The following is a 20,686-nucleotide window of genomic DNA, read 5'->3' as shown; positions in this document are numbered from 1 at the left end:
ACTACTGAGACTGTGATTTCAGTTATTGCTATAGAAATTATCTCAATATATGCAATGTGTGGCATGGCAACAAAATGCATATAAAATATCAGTGATTCTCTATTGTGTGAATTACTGGAAGTATCATTTTGAAGGGTGATAGACCTTCATTCATATTTCCAGCAGTGCTATGATGCGTTGTCCAGCAGTTCTGCTTTGTAAGTTTGAGTCTGCAAATTATGAGTTCTAACTCATGCAAGTGTATGTATATACACATATATATAAATATTGTGTAAATGTGTACACAGTCTATCTCCAAGCTTGCATTCTTTCCTTTCAGCTTTTTTTTCAGATGCTGTCCTAAATTCTGTCATGTCTTGCCTCCGTGCAGGAGTGCATAATGTCCCTGCTGTGCTCAAAGTCTTCCAGACTAAGCTTCTTATAGTCTGCCCAGATGCTGTTGCTGCTTGTGCTTTATTTTGCTGTTGGCACTCTCCTTTGTTTCATCTGGCCACTGCAGCTCACTGGGCTCATGTCCTTACTTGACTGTCCTCACAGAAATGAGCCTGCTCCCTACTGCTAGGATGCTTTAGCTGTGTAATATTTTTCCCAGGTAAAATTCTAAAACCAGAAAATGTAGTGGAGTGTGTTGAGAAAGAAATTGATTTATAGCAGCCCTAAGTTATTTATGTTTCAAACATAATACCAAATGTCTTCTATGTGTTCAGAGATAAGAATAATGCGACAGAGAAGACATCAAGCAGTATTAGTAGTGCATTCCTTTTCAATCAGAAGCAGGAATTCAAAGAAAATTCTCTTGAGAAAAGATTAGATATTACAGGTTAGATACAGAAGTTTTAATTTCTTTATTGATCCGCTTTTGACTACTTTGAATGGGTTAACACACCTATTGTAATTGTTCAAATGTAACATGAGAGCTGTGTATATTCATGATTTTTTGTGCTCATATAAAGATACCACTAGATGCTGTCTGCAGGTTATTTCTTACTGGTTAATTTATAGTAGTACCCACTTAATAGTTATGTTACGGTTTCTTCCTCAGCCACTGGTGCCTCAACCACCATCTATGCCGTCGAGGCAGATGGTGACCCAAATGCTGGGTTTGAAAAGTCAAAGGAGCCAGGAGACATACAGTATCTTATTAAATGGAAAGGCTGGTCACACATCCATAACACTTGGGAAACTGAAGAAACACTGAAGCAACAAAACGTTAAAGGAATGAAGAAACTGGACAACTACAAGAAAAAGGATCAGGAGACAAAGCGATGGTGAATATTTCTAGGAGAACTTTTTCACTTGTTTTGTAACAGTGTTGATATTTCATAACAATTGTTTTGTAACAAATTTGTTTCTGAGACCTGTTAATCTCTTTGTGAGTATGAGGCTTCAATTGTTTGTACAACAGGAAGATTAGAACTTTGAAAGCTGAAGCCTCCTTAATGTGAGCTAATCTGAACCTGATTTTAGCATTTGTTATAAATAAATAAAATCAGAGTTCTGTAGTAATTTTGTTAGAGAGACTAATGTTTTATTGATGCCTTAGCCATTTATTATTATATTTATATGAATTTAGTTTTATTATTTATTATTATTTATTATTTATTGACTTGAGAACCTAGAACTGAAATGTAGTCTTCCTGGTCTTTGGTTTTATTAGTATGTTTGATATATTAGTGAATGCTGGTGACATTTTCAGCATTTTTGAGTGAGATGAATTCTTATGAAATAGGCCACTTTCCATAATGTTCCATGAAAATACCCTATAAAGTATGCTACTTACTATCTTCATTATTAACACTAAATGTATCTGATAGTAATTCTGTATTTTTATCGTAATTTTTAGTCTCTAATAATGACACAGCAAGCCCAGATGCAATGTTTTTGGAGTAGGAATGTCAGAATTGTATCCCTTTTAAAATAAGCTTTCTAAGTAGTGTTTCTGTGATGCTTCCACTCAGTGTTGCTTGATTTTCCTAGTTTTAAAACTACTCATTGTAGTAAATGTTGTAAATAAATTCTCATTTCAGGCTGAAAAATGCTTCTCCAGAAGATGTGGAATATTATAACTGCCAGCAGGAGCTTACGGATGATCTGCATAAACAATATCAAATAGTGGAAAGAATAATTGGTATGTTATAAATCTAAAGCAGTGTTGAGAATATTGTTAGCGCATTGCTTATATTTGCAGTTAAAAATTTAGAATATTACCAACTTCTTTTCTAATCTAAAACAAAATTTCAACAAAAGAGAAGTTGTCATACTCTGTTACATGGTGCTTATATATGCTGTCTTATCATCCAAATTCAATGTTGTCTTAAAATACAGAAGTAAATATTCACTTAATATTTCTAATGCTTTTCTGCAGCTCATTCAAATCAAAAGTCAGCAGCTGGCTATCCAGACTACTATTGCAAATGGCAGGGTTTACCTTATTCAGAATGCAGCTGGGAAGATGGTGCTCTCATTGCCAAAAAGTTTCAGGCACGCATTGATGAGTATTTTAGCAGAAATCAATCCAAGACTACTCCCTTTAAAGACTGCAAGGTGAGTATATAATTGCAGTAGATTTATAATAATTTGTACTGTCTCTGCCTGGGTTGTAGACTAGAATAGAAGAAAATAGAAGAAAATGGAAGAGAATAGCTCAGTCACATGGGACCTTCGGAAGTCATGTAGTCCAACTGCCTGACCTCTCCAAGTTAACCAAAAGTTAAAGTGTATTATTAAGAGCATTATCCAAATGTCACTGACATGCAGGGGGCATCAGCCACCCTTCTAGGAAGTCTGTTGCTTTGTTTGACCATCCTCATGGTAAAGAAGTTTTTTTCTAATGTTGAAAAGAGGCAAATGTTTTGGCTGCTGCTGAACAGTGTTTTCATGGTTTCAGAGCATTCTGTTTCTCACTGTGCTCACTTCTCCCTTCCTTCTCCCTGAAGCAGGCTACAGGTAGACAACAGTTTGAAAGAGAACATGGTGAGGATGAATCAGTGCTCAAACTGACAAAGCTCAAAGAGATTCTCCATGCCTTGTAATACCATGCTCAGCATTAAATCTGAGGGAAAAAATTAGGGGGTTACACTGTGGCCACTGTTTGGAGACTTACAGATCTGCTGATTAGAGGCTGTCTGTGATTGCTTTCTGTCAAATGATTCTTTTTTAGTTCTTATTGTTTTATATTTTCTTTCTTCTTTCCCTTACCATAGTAAAGTATATCTATCTTCATCTGCAGGTTTGGCTCACCTGTGATGCTTCAGTTTTCTCTGCTATATTGGTAGAGTGGCTTGCAAACAGCTGGATGGCAGTTTAGCTGCCAGACACACTCAAGCTGAACCACCACATTAGCTGTGAAAGTAAAAAAAATGTGAAAGTCTCATGCATTGAGAAATATGTATTATAAAACAGTTTTGAAGCTCATTCAGAATTGTAATAGTTGTAGCTGTATAGTGATATAGGCTAGGTACCACTGTTCAGGGTAGCTTTTTGAGATACTAGCCCCCTACTTTTTTACTGGCATTCAGTTACAGTATACTTTCGTAGTATTTTGGTTTGTCTGAAAAGAATGTGAACTTTGTGAGTGAGTTAATGTCATTCCAGTGTGAAATCTAAATCAGCAATCAGTCTAATTTAAACTTGCAAATTGATCATTGTTTTTACATGGCATAGTCTTCAGTAACGGATTCATACCAGATGTGGTGATCCAAGAGATGCCTTCTGCTACATTTTCTGCAGGAACCCTTTTTGGTAACTTCAATCAATGTTAAAACTGATGCACAGTTTGCTTTGTCAGGTTCTAAAACAGAGACCAAGATTTGTTGCACTGAAGAAGCAACCATCTTACATTGGAGGACATGAAAGTTTGGAATTAAGAGATTATCAGTTAAATGGATTGAATTGGCTCGCTCATTCATGGTGCAAGTAAGTATAGTCTGTTGGTAAATTTTAACCATTTGTAAAAGTTTAAAATTGTTTTTTCTACATCTTCTTCATCTCCCTGCAGCTGAAAGTAGAACCTGAGATGACTGTTTTTGCTTTAAGTAAGTCTAAAGATTGTATTACATGCTATGTCAAAGAACAGTTAAGCTCTGTTGCTGTTTTGCTTGTACTTTCCGTGTGGGAGTTGTTTGTATTTCTAAAAAGCAATCAAGCGAAATTACCTGAAGCTACAAAGGCAAAAAAAACTAAACGAGATCTTCAGAAATAATGACGTTACCTCTTAGAGTACTTGGAAGCTTTTTGTTAACATTGGTAACTTGGTTTGAGGAAACAGTATATAAATAAACTTCAGGATGTAGAATTATGAAATCTTTTTTGAGAAATAGTGCTCAAAAGATAGTAATTTATTTCTTTGTGTTCATTCCCCTCTCTCCATTCCTCTTCACCTCCCTACCTGTTTTTTTTTCTTGTTGTTTTGTTTGTTTGTTTTTCAGAGGGAATAGTTGTATTCTTGCAGATGAAATGGGTCTGGGTAAAACAATACAAACAATTTCTTTTCTGAACTACCTGTTTCATGAACATCAACTGTATGGGCCTTTTCTACTGGTAGTGCCACTTTCTACCTTGACATCTTGGCAAAGAGAGATTCAAACTTGGGCTCCTCAGATGAATGCTGTAGTTTACTTAGGAGATATAACTAGTAGAAATATGGTGAGTATCCTCCCTTCATCATTAGAAAGTCTAACTGGCAAATCTGATTCATTTTATATTCCTATCCTCTGCTAATTTGCAGTATTTTATTTAAGAGTGGGCAAATGCTTTCTAAAACAACGGGTTTAAGGTGCACATTTCAAGCTCAAATTATATACAGTACATCCATGCGTTGTAAATTCACATGAAAGATTTCCTACATGCTTACTAATAAAATATTAAAAATACAGTCTTATATTTGAAAACAGTATTTATGCAGGCCAGCCATAATCATAATATATTTTCTCAGGGTTCTTGGTTTGTTTTCATAATTTGTCTTCTGAATATTGATAATCTTATTTATTAAAGTAAAAAACGTTTTGTAGGAATTTGTTTCTATTTATTCAAGAGACTATACTCAGCAATTATTTTGAAGGGCTTAGCCTGGAAGTTCAGCCTTATGTATGTTTTGTGTTATTCTCCTATTTTTTGATGAAATTGTATGCATTTCTATTGCTGTAGTGCTAAAATTCATTTCAATTAACCAAACCTTTTTCCTCTAGCTTACTGTTCATTTTGTTCTTGTAGATAAGGACTCATGAATGGATGCATCCACAGACTAAGCGTTTAAAGTTTAACATACTTCTGACGACATATGAAATTTTACTGAAGGATAAGGTAATCACATGTACTTCTTTAGGGAGATGGAATCGTTTGTCTGGTGTAGAACTTCTGCTAGACTTGCATACATTTTGGTTCTTAGTCATTAAATGTGAGTCAGGCATGATGGATTTTGCATTTTTGACATGTAACAGTGCACCTGTTTTAAGCACTTAGGGTGTTTTTGTAAGTGTGGTGAGGTTTTCTGCCTTCTTCCATTTCATCACGTGCATACCAGTTCCAGTTTGCTTGAACTTCTCTTTACTATAATGATCTCCTTCCATCTTGAAGAGCTCTACTTTCCTTGCATCTTCAAAGAACTGAAAAAGAATCATGCTCCTAGCCCCTAACATCTGCAATACAGTACTCTGAAATCCTGTGTGATTTTACTTCATTCATGTGCGCTGTCTCCATGATGGTAGTACACAGTTATCAGTGGTCTTTCTAAAAGTATATGGAAATTTTTAGAAGTGGTCAATGTAAAGAGCATTTTGGCTTCATTTGTTTGTATGTGTTGGGAAGTACAGGTCAATGGAGACTTTTTTGTTCCTGTCATGAAAATTAATGTGGATCAAACTTCATTTTTTTTCCTTTCTCCTCCCTTTAAACTTATTTTCTACTTCCTTGGGATGTTAATACAGCCTTTCTGAGTGTCTGGTAAATATAGTAATGTGCATAAATATTACTAAAAGCATATAGCTGTATTTCACAGAATCACAGAATCACCCGGGTTGGAAGGGACCCCAAGGATCATGTAGTTCCAACCCCCCTGCCTAGCAGGGCCACCAAACATACACATTCAGATCAGGTTGCCCAGGACCCTGTCCAACCTGGCCTTAAACACGTCCAAGGACGGGGCATCCACAACCTCCCTGGGCAGCCCATTCCAGGGCCTAACCACTCTCCTAGTAAAGAACTTCCCCCTAACATCCAACTAAATCTTCCCTCCTTCAACTTAAAACCATTTCCCCTAGTCCTGCTATTGTCAGCCCTTTTGAAGAATTTACTCCCCTCCTGGGTGTAGGTTCCCTTCAGGTATTGATAGGCTGCAATGAGGTCACCCCGCAGCCTTCTCTTCTCCAGGCTGAACAAGCCCAACTCCCTCAGCCTGTCCTCATAGGGGAGGTGCTCCAGCCCCCTGATCATCTTAGTCGCCCTCCTCTCGACCCTTTCCAAAATCTCAATGTCTTTTGTTTGTTTGTTTTTTTGTTTGTATTTATTTTATTAATATATGGAAAAAAGTTGTGGTATTTTTATCTTGGTTATGAAATGTAAGAAATTATATAATATGCCTAGCCATATAAGTGTTAATTCCCCACTTCCATTTCTTTCAGTCATTCCTTGGTGGTCTCAATTGGGCATTCATAGGAGTTGATGAAGCTCATCGTTTAAAAAATGATGACTCTCTTCTGTACAAGACTTTGATAGACTTTAAGTCCAACCATCGACTTCTTATTACTGGAACCCCTCTGCAAAACTCCCTCAAAGAGCTGTGGTCTTTGTTGCATTTCATCATGCCAGAAAAGTAAGGAAGATTTCTGTATGATTCACATGTATTCTCTCTTTTGTGAAGTTTTGTGTTGTACAGTAGTGTTGTGATTTGAGAATCAGTAGAGATAAACATACTGTTGGAGAGTTTAACTATTCACTGTAAAGTAGATGCATTTATTTTTCATGGTCCTCTTGGTAGCTGTCTCCTGATATCATTGTTTCTTTTTGCCCTTATAGCGATTTATAAGAATGACAGATTAATGTATATTGGTCAGAACCCAGAGAATGCTTTACTATTAGAACTTGTGCAGCTTTCCAGTGGGGAAATAGAACAAGATTGAGGTTATCTTATTTTCCTTGATAATACTACCAATAAAAGCAAGTTTATGCCAAGATGCCTGATATCCTCTGTTTGGGTCAGGTTTTTGCTTTAAATACAGTGGGCTTACTGTATTAACCTTATTCTTTATTATTCTCTGTTTGTACATAGGATAAATGAGAGCTCATGTTAGAGCTCACATTCCTACAGGCAGCTTGAAAATACCAAGCAAATTTCATTTTCTTTGACTTACGGAGTGCACTGACTACTTCAAAGTCTTAGTGATCTAATACTCATTCTTCATCAGTCTGAAGTTAGTTATCCTAGTCTGTTAAGCACGGGATAATTATGCTTCGCTTGTCTGTTCAAGGTGATAAAAAAAAACATGAAGTTGTGTCTTATTGTCTGGCACACAGCTATATTTTCATGCTCTTCTTGATATATGTAGTAATGGAATCTCTGCATCTATCCAACTGGGGCAATTGTAAGTCAGCAATTCAATCTTTAATTTCATTTCACAAAAATGTGTTTGGAACATTCCATTCTTCTATTACGTACAAATTATTTGGAATTTCCTATGAGCTCAAAATTCAGATTTTTTAAAAAATTATTATCTTTAAATTAAAAAGAGAAATGAGGAAGAAATCCCGTGTATATATGCACTTTTGGTATATTTTTGATTTTCATGTTAATTTTAGAGTTCACGGTATGTCACTGCGTTACACTTATTTTCTTTTACATTTTAAGATTTTCCTCCTGGGAAGATTTTGAAGAGGAGCATGGCAAAGGAAGAGAGTATGGTTATGCAAGTCTTCACAAAGAGCTTGAACCATTTTTACTGAGAAGAGTTAAAAAAGATGTAGAAAAGTCTTTACCTGCTAAGGTTGAGCAAATTCTGAGGATGGAAATGAGTGCATTGCAGAAGCAATATTACAAGTAACACCACTTTTTAAATTTTTCTGTTTTAGTGAGATGAATATATGCAGATTACTGAACACTAATAATTTTCATAAAACAGTTTGAGTTAGGGGCAAAAAAAATAAAAAGCACCTTTTTAGGATTTCAGAACTGTGAAATTCTGTGAAGCAAACTCTTTGAGATTTATGTTGGTGTAATCTCTGTCCATTTAGCTTCTATTTTTTGGCATATTTGTTCATCTTATTCGGGGCTTTTTAAAATTTATTTGTTTATATCTTGCCCTCATGATTCCACATGTAGTTACTCACACTGTATATCTTAAATCATAGGTGGATTTTAACACGGAATTATAAAGCCCTCAGTAAAGGTTCAAAAGGCAGTACCTCAGGCTTTCTGAACATTATGATGGAACTTAAGAAGTGTTGCAACCATTGCTACCTCATTAAACCACCAGATGATAATGAATTCTATAATAAACAGGAGGCCTTGCAGGTAACATTACATTATTTTATGTGAAAAATGTTTTAGATCTGTAATATGCACGCAGTAATTTTACAGCCTATTTGGCAATTTATTACTTTTATTAAAGTACATTAGGAACGAACAAGATGTCTAAAATATGCATCCTGGATTTTTTTTTACAATATGAAATATTGTAATGCAATACGAATGGAAACGCATGTAACTGGCATTGGTACACCTGCAATCTATGTCATAACATAGAGTTATCAGCAGAATGTTTTAAGCTTGTTTGTAATCTGATATTGTTTTTCATATGCTCGCAAATGAGTAGAATGAGAGGAAACAAAAGTAAGGAATATGAAAATATGTCTGTTTGGTTTTTTTTGTTGTTGTTGTTGTTGTCACAGATGAACATTAACACTACCAAAATTAACACTACCAAAGATGGATTGTGACTTTTTAAGTAAAAATTGACTAGAACTTGTATCAAAACTGTTGGAAAGTACACAGCAATAGATATAAGGATTGTTGTCAACAATGTAATTTATATCAATTTTTTTTTTCTAAATATCTTTTTATTCCTGTAATCTTTGAAATTTGTAATTTAAATAGATTTTCCCAAAAATGCTAGTTTATACAGCGACAACTTGTGATAACAAGCTCTTTTGTATTATGAAGTATTTCTTAAAGGCAGAAGCTGTTTTGATTTCAAGTTGGCACACTCTACTGCCAGCTGATCATAATACCTTTTAGAACTGCTTGAATATTATTTCTATTAATTGCAGACTTTAGTCACTTCTTTGCTCCACCTTATTAAATTTTGTCAGCTCTTACTTATAAAGGACATATCCTTCTCTTTTCTAAGCTAAGTAACAAAAGCATCTCACCCTGAATTTTGCCTTCTCCAGAGTTATGTCTGAACTTAAAAAAGGCATTAAATTAAAAGCATCAAAATCCATATTTGCTTTCTGTTCCCAGTATTCCTAAAGGAATTGAGAAAGCTCAATGGTGTAACCCACATAAAGTCGGTTAAGCTCCACAAACATCAGTCCTCTCACTGTCTTGCCTGAGAAACTTGATTGACACGCTTAAAGATACTTAAGAGGTTTAAGCAGCAGCGCTCATTTCTTTTTAAAAGATGGGAAGAAGTTAGACTTCAGTATGGTTTTTCTTAATTTGGTTGTTATTTTTGTTATCAAATGTTAGTTTTCAATTTGCAGAAAAGAACTTGTGCCTACACACTAGCTGCTCAAGTTTTGAGGCCAGGTTATTTCTTTAATATTTTGACAAAACGTTAAGATGCCACTTAATGAGCAGAAGCTGAGAAGCATGTTCCTCTTTATTTTATTTTTTTGTCTTCTTTTTAGTGAGGTAGTATTCGTTTGCAGTTAGAGTCAACTAAACTGAAATGAGAGAAAATTTAATGTTCAGTTAATAATGCATAACAGTAAATCTAGCTGTGTACTGTTATTACTACCTGAAGTTGTTTTTTAGTTCTAGGACACTGTACAGTGTATAACTGTGTTATGTGTTATAATGTCAGGATGACTCTTTTTTTTTTTTTCCCTCCCACATCAGTACACAGGAAAACAAGTCAGTAACTAAACACCTGCAATGCTGTTAGCGTTGAGATAAATTGATTTTATAATCCATATTTCTTTAATAGCATTTGATACGTAGCAGTGGGAAACTAATCCTTCTTGACAAACTACTGATTCGGCTGCGAGAGCGTGGCAACAGAGTTTTGATTTTCTCTCAGATGGTGAGGATGCTGGACATCCTGGCAGAATATCTAAAGTACCGCCAGTTTCCCTTTCAGGTAATGATCTCAAGTAACCAAGAGGTGTTCATCCCGAACTTACGAAAAATCATGTTTTTACTCCGAGGGGGGCAGAGTAATGGAATACATAGTTCAGATGTTACGAAATCTCCATTCTCTGTGATACTTAAAAGCCAAGTGGACATGGTCCTGGGCAGCCTTCTGTAGCAGACCTTGCTTGAGCACAGACAAGATGACTTCTAAAGGTCCTTGCCAGTGTTTCAGCCGTCTGTGACTATCTGTTCTTTACCATTTTGCTTAAGAAAAGAAAGCAACTTTGAATTTAAAAGATTTTGTGAAGGAGTATGTTAACATTCCTTCTTTTTGTTCCTTCACATTACTGTTTTATCAGTTGAAAAGTCAGGTTACTGTGATGGGAATATGGCTAAAGAATTACTTTTAGACTGTAGTTTTCAATCTCCTCAGAGACTTGATGGATCAATAAAAGGGGAATTGAGGAAGCAAGCACTGGATCATTTCAATGCAGAAGGATCAGAGGTATGGTAATTATTTTTTCCTAATTTGTTTTTTTTTCCCAAGAAGCACTATATAAAAAGGAAGTTGATGACATTGAATTTTATGTATCAGTAAGGTTGAAATTATGTTATTCTTGCCTAGATTGTAAGGTTTACATTATGAATTTTTATAACATTAAGTAGAAAATGCATAGTTTATGAAACTAGTATTTAATGAATTGTGTAGTTGTAATATTTTTATATTATTTCAATGCACTTTGTCAAAGTAGTTTTAATTAGTACTGCACTATAAAAATAATTCAACTCTTGCACAGTAAGACATGTCATTTACAAAAGTGGTGAACTTAAGCCTTTAGCACAGAAAGCATACTTAAGCAAGTGACTAAAGTGAGTTTTGTATTATGTACAATCATCTTTAATTGCTTTAAATATGGCTTCTGTTATCTTTGTTTTTATGCCACCTACTTAACGTGCCCTGGAGGGAAAAAATGATTTCTGATTTCTAACTGTTCCTTGTATATTACCTGTGAATTTACAGTCACCTCTGTTATAGCTTTTATTCATTTATTTATTTTAAATGCACTGGGGGATTTCTAGCTCGTTTAACACTCCTAATATGTGGGCCATCAATTTGATTAGGTGTTGTCCTTTTTTTTTTTTTTTTTTTTTTTTTTGGTGACGGAGAGTGCTGTTTTTTTCTTGGTAATAGGATTACATTTCTCAGTTGCTGATGAGTTTCTGTTTCTGCTGTGACTGAGGAGGAAAGACTTAACTCTGTGTTGTAAACTTCAGATACCTCTAAATCCAAGTTTACTTTTATCTGTTTAAAATTTTTAAACTTTTAGCACAGACATTGCCACTGTCTGAAATCTGCGCGGTTATACTGTGCAGTTTTTGAGGGGAAGAAGAACCTAAATGTCACACAGTTTCCAGGAAAGGAGGTGAATTCCACATTTAGACAGCAGCAGTATTATGTTTTCTGTTCTATTCTCAATTTCTTTACTGAAAAAAATTATAAAACTCCATATATTTTTGGCCATTAATGAGCAGTGGTCTTCATGGAAATGTGTAGCATAATTTCCAGGACTCGTTTCTAGTCATGGCTTTTGCTGTTTGTTATGTTAGTTAAACTGAGATTTTTTTTCCCTATTTTACCTTCTCTTGAATTTCATATCCTATTTTATTGCACATCTTCAGTTCCTTCTGTAGTCCTTCGTAGCTATCTCCAAATAATTCTGTGTCATCTACAAGCTTTATCATCTCATTACTCATCCTGTTTTCATGCTGCTTATAAATATGTCGAACAGCAGTGACCCAGGAAGAACAGTTCTACTTCATGTCTCTTGACTTAACCAATTTGCATCAGCTATGATATATAAAACTATTTCTTGTTTTGTGATTGCAGGATTTCTGTTTTTTACTATCTACCAGAGCTGGAGGATTAGGTATTAACTTGGCATCTGCTGACACTGTAGTTATATTTGATTCTGACTGGAATCCACAGAACGATCTGCAGGCACAGGCGAGAGCTCATAGAATTGGACAGAAGAAACAGGTACACATTCCGCTTGAAGCTTCAAACTTGAAGGATGATTCCATACAGTAGCTGTCAGCTGTCTGTGTGGGCCACTGCAGTATTTGTGTGTTTAGAAAGTAATTAATAATTGAATGGTTGTATTCAGAAATGTTCATAAATGCTCAATTTTTATTCGGTTTTTAAATTCCCTGAAATTGAGACAAAGTATGGCAGCAGTGATGTATGGATGGAGGGGGGAGAAAAGTTCTAGGCTCGCCTGTTTAACCTTCATTGGGATCATCAGGCACGCTACCCTTAGTAAAGTATTTCATAGTTCTCTTTGAGTTTCTTCCGTTTCTTCTCTTTGAGAAGACATGCCGTAATAATCAGAAATACAACAATTTTGTGTATAGCAAAAATTGTGGCTAGTCACTGAGCTTAAAAAGAGACAAGTCTTGAGTTTATTACTCAATTTTTTAAACTGCTTATGCGAAGACGTCAGTGAAAAAATATTCATGTGAGAAGCCAGTCATTAAAATTAAAAAGATAAGTAGATGAGATTCACACTTCTCTTTGTTGTTTCTTAATGTTTTGAAATGTACAGGTTAATATTTATCGGCTAGTAACAAAAGGATCAGTAGAAGAAGATATTCTTGAAAGAGCCAAGAAAAAGATGGTACTAGACCATTTAGTAATTCAGAGAATGGACACAACAGGAAAAACTGTTCTGCATACAGGTTCTACTCCATCAAGGTACATTTGTGTTATCTTATACATAAATTTATATTTAATTGTATTTGATAGATAAGTAAAAATGTCAGTAATTTCACTGATTAATAAAAGGCGAAACAAGGTTAAATAAAATAAAAGCTTCAAAGTGTATTGTCTTTGTAGATTTTTGTTTCTGTACTAAGTTTTATTTAACAGTAAAAAGAGTGCTTAACTGGTTCATGATTAAAAAAAATGTTCTAAAATAAAATGGTTTTACTGAAACATTTTGTATTTCAGCTCTACACCTTTTAATAAAGAAGAGTTATCAGCAATTTTGAAGTTTGGTGCCGAGGAACTTTTTAAAGAACCTGAAGGAGAAGAACAGGAGCCCCAGGTAGGTAGATTTTATAGACAAAACAACCTAAAATATATATGAGTTATTTAGTTGTAAAGAAAATTTTCATCTTTTTCAGGAAATGGATATAGACGAAATCTTGAAGAGAGCTGAAACTCGGGAGAACGAGCCAGGTCCATTGACTGTAGGGGATGAGTTGCTTTCACAGTTCAAGGTAGAGCTCTGTCCTCTTCCTCCTGTCATAATTACTTTTCTTTATAAAAACTACATGATGTTCTGCATCTGTTAGTTCTGAATCTCTTTCTAGTAAAATGTCTTTTAATCTCTACTGTCTGTGCAAGTATTTAAAAGTATGTAATGTGTTACTAAAATAAGAAATATTTATGAATGTGTTAATGACTACAGTTCTGGATTGTGGTTTCTTAATGCCTTTGATGTTAAGCAGCTGTGGTATTTTTAAACACAGTCTTAATTGATGACTTTTAGAAAGTGCTTTCAGCCCTGTAGTATACTTGAATGCCATATATTTCGTGTTACTGGTTAATAATATTACAGTGTGGGAACAGTTTATAAATGCATAAAATATGGAACTTAGTTTCCCTAAAACATTAGCAGATAAGTCTTATTTAAATAAAGCTATGTATTTACTACATATGTTCTGATATATAAGGTGGCAAATTTTTCCAATATGGATGAAGATGATATTGAGTTGGAACCAGAAAGAAATTCAAGAAATTGGGAAGAAATCATCCCAGAATCCCAGCGGAGAAGAATAGAGGAGGAGGAAAGACAAAAAGAACTTGAAGAAATATACATGCTCCCAAGGATGAGAAACTGTGCAAAACAGGTACCTCTGTCTTGTGTTTTTACGTTGATGTTTTCTTTTGGGTTTTTGCCTTTCTTTTTCTCCCCTTCTCTGAATTCATGTTTTTGTCAGACTAGATAAGACTTAACTATGTGTGAGTTATGTAGCTTTGAATTCTTATTCTGAAATTCCAGATCAGCTTTAATGGAAGTGAAGGAAGACGTAGTAGGAGCAGGAGATATTCTGGATCTGACAGTGACTCCATCACAGAAAGAAAAAGGCCAAAAAAGCGTGGGAGACCTCGAACTATTCCTCGAGAAAATATTAAAGGATTCAGTGATGCAGAGATCAGGCGGTAAGATATGGGTGATGTGTATGTTTGTAAATGGATCAAACAGGTGTTTTTTGGTTAGTTTTGACTATTCTAGAGTTCAAAAATACAGAAAACAGCTGATCTGATTTATCTCAAACTGATTAGAAAAACTTCCTTCCTAGACTCTTTTGTACATTTCTACATTTTGTATCTTTTGTTCTCTGTGGTGCTGACAAAATGAATTATTATGTCAAAAATGAGCTCCATTTTGTGAGGAGAAAACTAGCTTGGAAGATGTCACCCAGTTGTTTTACATTTGATTATCATAAGCTGCTCTTAATTCCTGTGTCTTCTGACTGCAGCAACTTCAGAAAACTGTCCATCCAACAGGTCATCTTTTAACATGTGCAAAATAATGTACTTCCCATTGTTTTATTTGAAAGTTGTAGAAAGGTTATGTTTACCTTTGTGATGAGAAATGCAAAAGCTTGAGTGGGTTTTGTTTTCATACTTGTTCATACTGTAATTGAATTAATCTAATAAGCTGCATTTTTAAAACAAAAAATACAAAGTCCTGTTGGAGAAATCAATATTATGCACCTCCTCCCATCAAAACAATGCTATAAATTCTTTTGACAGGAGAAAGAATTTTTTTAATTTACCTTTATGGCTTTATGAAATGATTCAGAAATTTAGGTTGCTCGCATTTCTTTAAAATATTTTATATCTTTCAAAATCTTTCTCATTATAATAATAACCCTTAATAATCCTTTGGAAATCCTTGTTGCTCTTCTGTTTCAGTTAACAGCACAGCTAGTTGCTTATCATTTTGAAGCTATTCATGTGCTTGCACTTGCAATTTGCATTTTCATTTCATTCCCTTTTTATCCTGGTATTTACAGTTTCTTTCCATCACTTATTTTTTCCAACAGCAGTAATATTTTTTATCTTTTATGTTGTGTTTTCTTATTCTCTATTCACCAGAATTCTACATTTGTTTTTTATGGCTAAAGACATCTAGTTGCTGAATTGAGTCAAGTGAAAATATAGTAATAAACATTATTAGGGATAAGTAGTATAAATTGTACCTTCTGTTGCCTTATTCATATCAGTTCTTAAACCAAATACTGTACTGGCTTTGTGTAGATTGTCTGGATATACTAAGCTGCCCTAGTCTCTCTGGTTTTGAGTTTTAGAAAAATCTTATCACAATTCTGTATGGTCAGTTCAAACAGTTTAAAACTAATGTGTTTAGTTAAGCATACATTGAAACTGCAAATTATTTTCTTTTACTAGGTTTATCAAGAGTTACAAGAAATTTGGTGGCCCTCTGGAAAGGTAAGCTTATTTAATTAAAATTGTATAGCAACTTGGAACCTCGTTTGCATAAAAACAAGAAACAATATACCAAGAAACCTTAGACTAGGGAGAAAATGATGTGCATAGTCTTGTAACTTGACTATAGTACAATTTTGGCTTAATGTTGTCCCTTCTGTGATATGTGTTCAGATAGCTACACTAGAAACCTTTCAGTTTTGCAGGACTGCTTGCTCTTTTTCTTTGTATTTTACCTATTCCTTTGTTTAAGCTTCTTTGGTTATAAGCGTCCAGCTGTCGTGTTTGCTAGCCTGTTGAAAACCTGCTGATTTATCTAGTGTGATTGTCAAAGTTACTTTTCCAACTCAGTTTTAAATTTTTTGCATTATTCCATTGTTTTGAGAAAAATCTGCCATCCTTATTGTCATGGTTCAACCCAACTGGCTTCTCAGCACCACACTCCTTTTTTAATCTCTCATGCGGGAGGGATAAAAATAAATAAATAAAAAGGAAAAAAAAAAACCCACTCGTGGGATAAAATAAGTATTTAATAAGAGAAACGAAAGTTATAGTTACGACTCTATATATGTTGTAATAAAATTAATAAAATGTTAATTAATTATTTATCGTTATTATAATTAATTACAATTATTATTTATATAATTATTAATTATTTTAATAAATATAATAAATGATGCACAAGCAGTTGCCTACCATTCCCCATCCAATTCCCAGCTGGCCCCTTCCGTGCAGCAGAAGAGAGCAAGTTAAACTCACAGCCCCTTCAGAGGTCCTTACTCTTGTTATCATACAGTGTGGAATATCCCTTTGGCCAATTGCAGCCAGCTGCCCTACTACTGTTCCTTCCTACCTCCTTCACTGCAGATTGCCTCAGCTCTGTACAACACTGCTTAGCGACAAGTATATAAACATAGGTCTGTTATCAACATTGATTTTCTTCTAAAACCAATACGTAGTGTTATATTAGACACTTTGAAGAAAGTAGTTCCATCCCAGCTGAAAATAAGATATTTCTTTTCCTTAAAAATCTTTGAAGTCTACATGAGGCTATTATTTGCAATCTTTTTTTTTTTTTTTTTTAATGTACAGTACTAGAGCTAAAAACGATAGTCCTTTTTAGTTCTTGTTATCTGATACCTGTCCTCCAATACCTGAATCACTTGTATGTGTGATTGTTGTAATTCCTGTATTCTTTTCTTTAGCTTTTTTTTAACTTCACAGATCATAATTGTACACAAGTTAGCAAGTGTCAAAAACTGAAGGAGTCATTCACAATTACTGAAGTGACAGAGCTATAATAGTGTTAATTTTTTTATTACAGGTTAGATGCTGTAGCTAGAGATGCTGAGCTAGTTGATAAATCTGAGACTGACCTTAGACGTTTGGGTGAGCTTGTACATAATGGATGCATTAAGGCTTTAAAGGACAATTCATCTGGACAAGAAAGAGCAGGTACAGTGTGTTTGGATGTGCATGTGATGCAAAATAAGAAGTGTCAAGAAGTCTAAATTATTTTTGCAGTGTGATCATGCCAATAGTTGTGTTAGGGGAAAATACAAATATAAATGTTAGCATGAATGATTTTTAAAAATGGTATGGTGAGAAAATAATTTTTTCATTTCTGTGTGTGAAGTGTCATTGTGGTACACAGTATATTTTTACAGTACTGTGAGATTTAGAATTAATTTCTTACTCTTTGACAGACTGAGCATCTGGAACTTAATTGGACCATTTAGTTAAGAAAAAATAATTTCTTACATCTATAGCGGCAAACTTGCTTGTTTTCTGTGTCTTTCCATAAAATGCATATAACAGCTAACATATTAATACTCTCGTCATTTGTTTTTAGGAGGTAGACTGGGGAAGGTTAAAGGCCCAACATTTCGAATCTCAGGAGTGCAGGTGAATGCAAAACTCGTCATCTCTCACGAAGAAGAGCTGGCACCCCTGCACAAATCCATTCCTTCAGATCCAGAAGAAAGGAAAAGGTAATTTCTTTTTGTAAAGGAAGTTGTCATGTAAAAAATAATTGGACTTCATCTGCTTTATTCAGACAACTGTAACTCAGAGTGTGCTGCGATGGTGTTCTACCTCCATTCCCTATAGGGACTGGCTGCTGCAGCAACCTACTCCATATTTTTCTTTCTTTCTTCATTCACTTCACAAGTCAGAACCAGCTTTGGTTTGTGAACTGCATTCACTGAGGACTGTGTTTGGTTTTCATAGTAATCCAGACTAGAAGTCTTGCTTGCTGAGTAACTGTTGTGTCATCACTGCTTGAGGGAAAATAGTGTCTGTCAAACTGCAGCAGATGGTAACTGATGGTAGTTGTTATCACTCAGAACTGCTTTGGCTTTATGCATCGCTGTTCTTAGATTATCCATATATTTAGTCAGCAGTTACACTTGATGATGTTTTATGCTTTTCTTCACGGTTAGCTAACTGTGGTATAACCCAGAGCCACAAACTGATGTATTTGTTCTTCACACTGTAATCTTGATCAGCTTGAAAACGTATTTCAATGCTGATTTAAATAAATATTTTATGAAAATGTTAAAGAAATACGGTAGATACACAGATTGATTTCCTGAATATAACAATATCTTAGTGGTGTAAATAGGTATATTTTTTCTGTTCTTAATGTGTTTCCCTCTCACTTCCTACATTCCAGTGGTAAAAATCCCTTATTTATCTAATTTATTTCCACTAGATATGTCATCCCATGCCACACCAAGGCTGCTCACTTTGATATAGATTGGGGTAAAGAAGATGATTCCAATCTGTTAGTAGGCATCTATGAATATGGCTATGGCAGCTGGGAAATGATAAAAATGGATCCAGATCTCAGCTTAACACAGAAGGTATGTCATCTACAGCATTTCATCAAGGACTTCTTTTGTTTATGAATAACATTAATAACAACTACAAAAAGTGTTTATTTTTTGGCAACTGAAATTGCTAAGATTTTGCATGTCTGTAGTACTTCTACATTTCTGTATTTTGGTATGTTATTAGATTTTAAGACTTCAGTATTCAACTGACGCATGCCTTCCTATGCTTCCTTATTTCTGTGTGTTTGGGCTTTTTTCATTTGAATTCTTTCTGTCTTTTGCTATTTTAGATGTTTTTATTGTATTTGCCTTGTTCTTGAGCTTTTGGGGAAGGAGCTTGTACTAGATAGATATTTTGGTTGGTTTCTTTGCCACTATTAATCCCAACATTCTTCAGTTGAAACTTTTCATCGTGGCATAAAAATAGCCATCATCAGACTGCAGTATTTGAGTTGTTGCTTGGCAGTAGTGCACAATAGATTTAGGAAAAAACTGGGCTGTTGCAAACAACCGGTAGCTTTGGAATTCAAGGAGCAAGGTTTGCATCTAAGTTTGTTTAATAATGATTTCTACTTCTGCCTTCCATTATTGTTTTTGTTTTATGAAACCACACATCTATGCTTTTTGTATCCTGTAATAATGAGTTTTGCATTTAGAAAGTGCATGAGGCAGAGACAAGAGTTCTGTGTGTGACTGGTAGAGAAGCACAGAATTTCTTAGGTAAATAATGAAAACGGAAACAGAAATCTGAGGGTAGTTTCAGTTTGTTCTGAACTCTGTGAGGAATTTCGAAGCCTTTGTATTGGCTGTGATTAGAGAGAAATGAAAACATTTAAGAAATTCTCCTATGGCTTTTAAGCATGCTGACATATTTGCTTGACATAGTTGAAGTGGTAGGATTCACCATCTTTTATGAAGATTTTTTGTTCTGAGTGCTCTAAGCTAGCATATCTGAAAATTTGATAATGCATATTCACAATTCATACTACCAATGTTCTCCTTAGATTTTACCTGATGATCCAGATAAGAAACCCCAGGCAAAGCAGCTACAGACACGTGCAGACTACCTCATTAAATTACTGAATAAAGACCTTGCAAGGAAGGAAGCACAAAGGCTTGCTGGTGCAGTAAGTAAAATTTGGCATTCATATGCAAGACAAAGTAATACACTTAGGGGGTTGTCAGTAGAACTTTCTTATTTTTTAGTTCTTGTTTTTACTTTTTGTAGTGTTTGTAATCATGCTACAAGAGATGAACATAGTAAATGAATTGCAACTATATCTTGTATGTTGTCTATCTTACTTGTTTGTATTCTCTGCTGTTGCTCTGTGCTTTGTCTACAGTACAGAGGAAAGTGATGATTGATAATTGCAATAAATAAGATTAAAATTCTGTTTGATGTAATTCTGCAATTATGGTGAGAAGGTACTTGTCTGATGTAGTAAAAGTACTGATTTGCATTCAGGGCAATTCCAAGAGAAGGAAGACAAGAAGTAAGAAGAATAAGATAAAGGCTTCAAAAATAAAAGAAGAAATAAAAAGTGATTCTTCACCACAACCCTCAGAAAAAACTGATGAAGATGATGATGAGGAGGATAACAAGGTAAATATCTTTCATATTTTGAAGATGTTAGTAGCAGTTCATATTTTATTTTCTGTTTGACCTAGTAAAAACAGAGTACCTGAATGGCCTCTTCTTCCTATGGCTGCTGTTGTTAATCAGTACAATCACATGGAATTTAAGAATATACCAGTAAAGAATTATGACAAGTTTTCCAAATTATATTATAAAATAATTTTTGTGGTCTTATGAAAAATAACATTGTTTAATTTCAATGTTATTTAAATACCTAGAGCATTGTATCTGCTAGAAGTGTAAATCTAATTAAAGTGCAAATATAAAACTGCAGTCTCTGGCTAGTGTGTTGTTACTACTAATACTGATTCTTCAGATATATGTTTTTGTTCAGGCACAGGGGAAAAAAAATCAAATTCATTTAGAAGCAGCAGCATCAATAAATGATGTTTTGAAATGTGCATGTGTAAGTT

At 34.6% G+C, this 20,686-nt stretch overlaps 1 protein-coding gene across 6 annotated transcripts in view; it reads left to right on the top strand.

Annotated features, from left to right (window-relative positions):
- The window catches only part of CHD1 (chromodomain helicase DNA binding protein 1), a 48,716-nt gene that overhangs the window by 18,919 nt on the left and 9,111 nt on the right, over positions 1-20,686 (top strand). For all 6 annotated transcript variants that reach the window (XM_048931858.1, XM_048931860.1, XM_048931861.1 and 3 more), the window contains exons 8-30: positions 1,043-1,268; positions 2,028-2,128; positions 2,366-2,544; positions 3,788-3,915; positions 4,428-4,644; positions 5,212-5,301; positions 6,618-6,808; positions 7,841-8,029; positions 8,341-8,503; positions 10,140-10,292; positions 10,719-10,790; positions 12,174-12,323; positions 12,889-13,037; positions 13,293-13,389; positions 13,469-13,564; positions 14,021-14,197; positions 14,350-14,510; positions 15,765-15,806; positions 17,128-17,258; positions 17,656-17,794; positions 18,517-18,667; positions 19,642-19,764; positions 20,103-20,240. In XM_048931858.1, coding sequence (XP_048787815.1) covers positions 1,043-1,268; positions 2,028-2,128; positions 2,366-2,544; positions 3,788-3,915; positions 4,428-4,644; positions 5,212-5,301; positions 6,618-6,808; positions 7,841-8,029; positions 8,341-8,503; positions 10,140-10,292; positions 10,719-10,790; positions 12,174-12,323; positions 12,889-13,037; positions 13,293-13,389; positions 13,469-13,564; positions 14,021-14,197; positions 14,350-14,510; positions 15,765-15,806; positions 17,128-17,258; positions 17,656-17,794; positions 18,517-18,667; positions 19,642-19,764; positions 20,103-20,240 — 3,263 coding nt within the window. The remainder of the gene's footprint in view (positions 1-1,042; positions 1,269-2,027; positions 2,129-2,365; positions 2,545-3,787; positions 3,916-4,427; positions 4,645-5,211; positions 5,302-6,617; positions 6,809-7,840; positions 8,030-8,340; positions 8,504-10,139; positions 10,293-10,718; positions 10,791-12,173; positions 12,324-12,888; positions 13,038-13,292; positions 13,390-13,468; positions 13,565-14,020; positions 14,198-14,349; positions 14,511-15,764; positions 15,807-17,127; positions 17,259-17,655; positions 17,795-18,516; positions 18,668-19,641; positions 19,765-20,102; positions 20,241-20,686) is intronic.

Source organism: Lagopus muta, chromosome Z, assembly GCF_023343835.1.
Source record: "Lagopus muta isolate bLagMut1 chromosome Z, bLagMut1 primary, whole genome shotgun sequence".
NCBI lineage: Eukaryota > Metazoa > Chordata > Aves > Galliformes > Phasianidae > Lagopus > Lagopus muta.
This window is presented reverse-complemented; position numbering and strand designations above follow the sequence as displayed.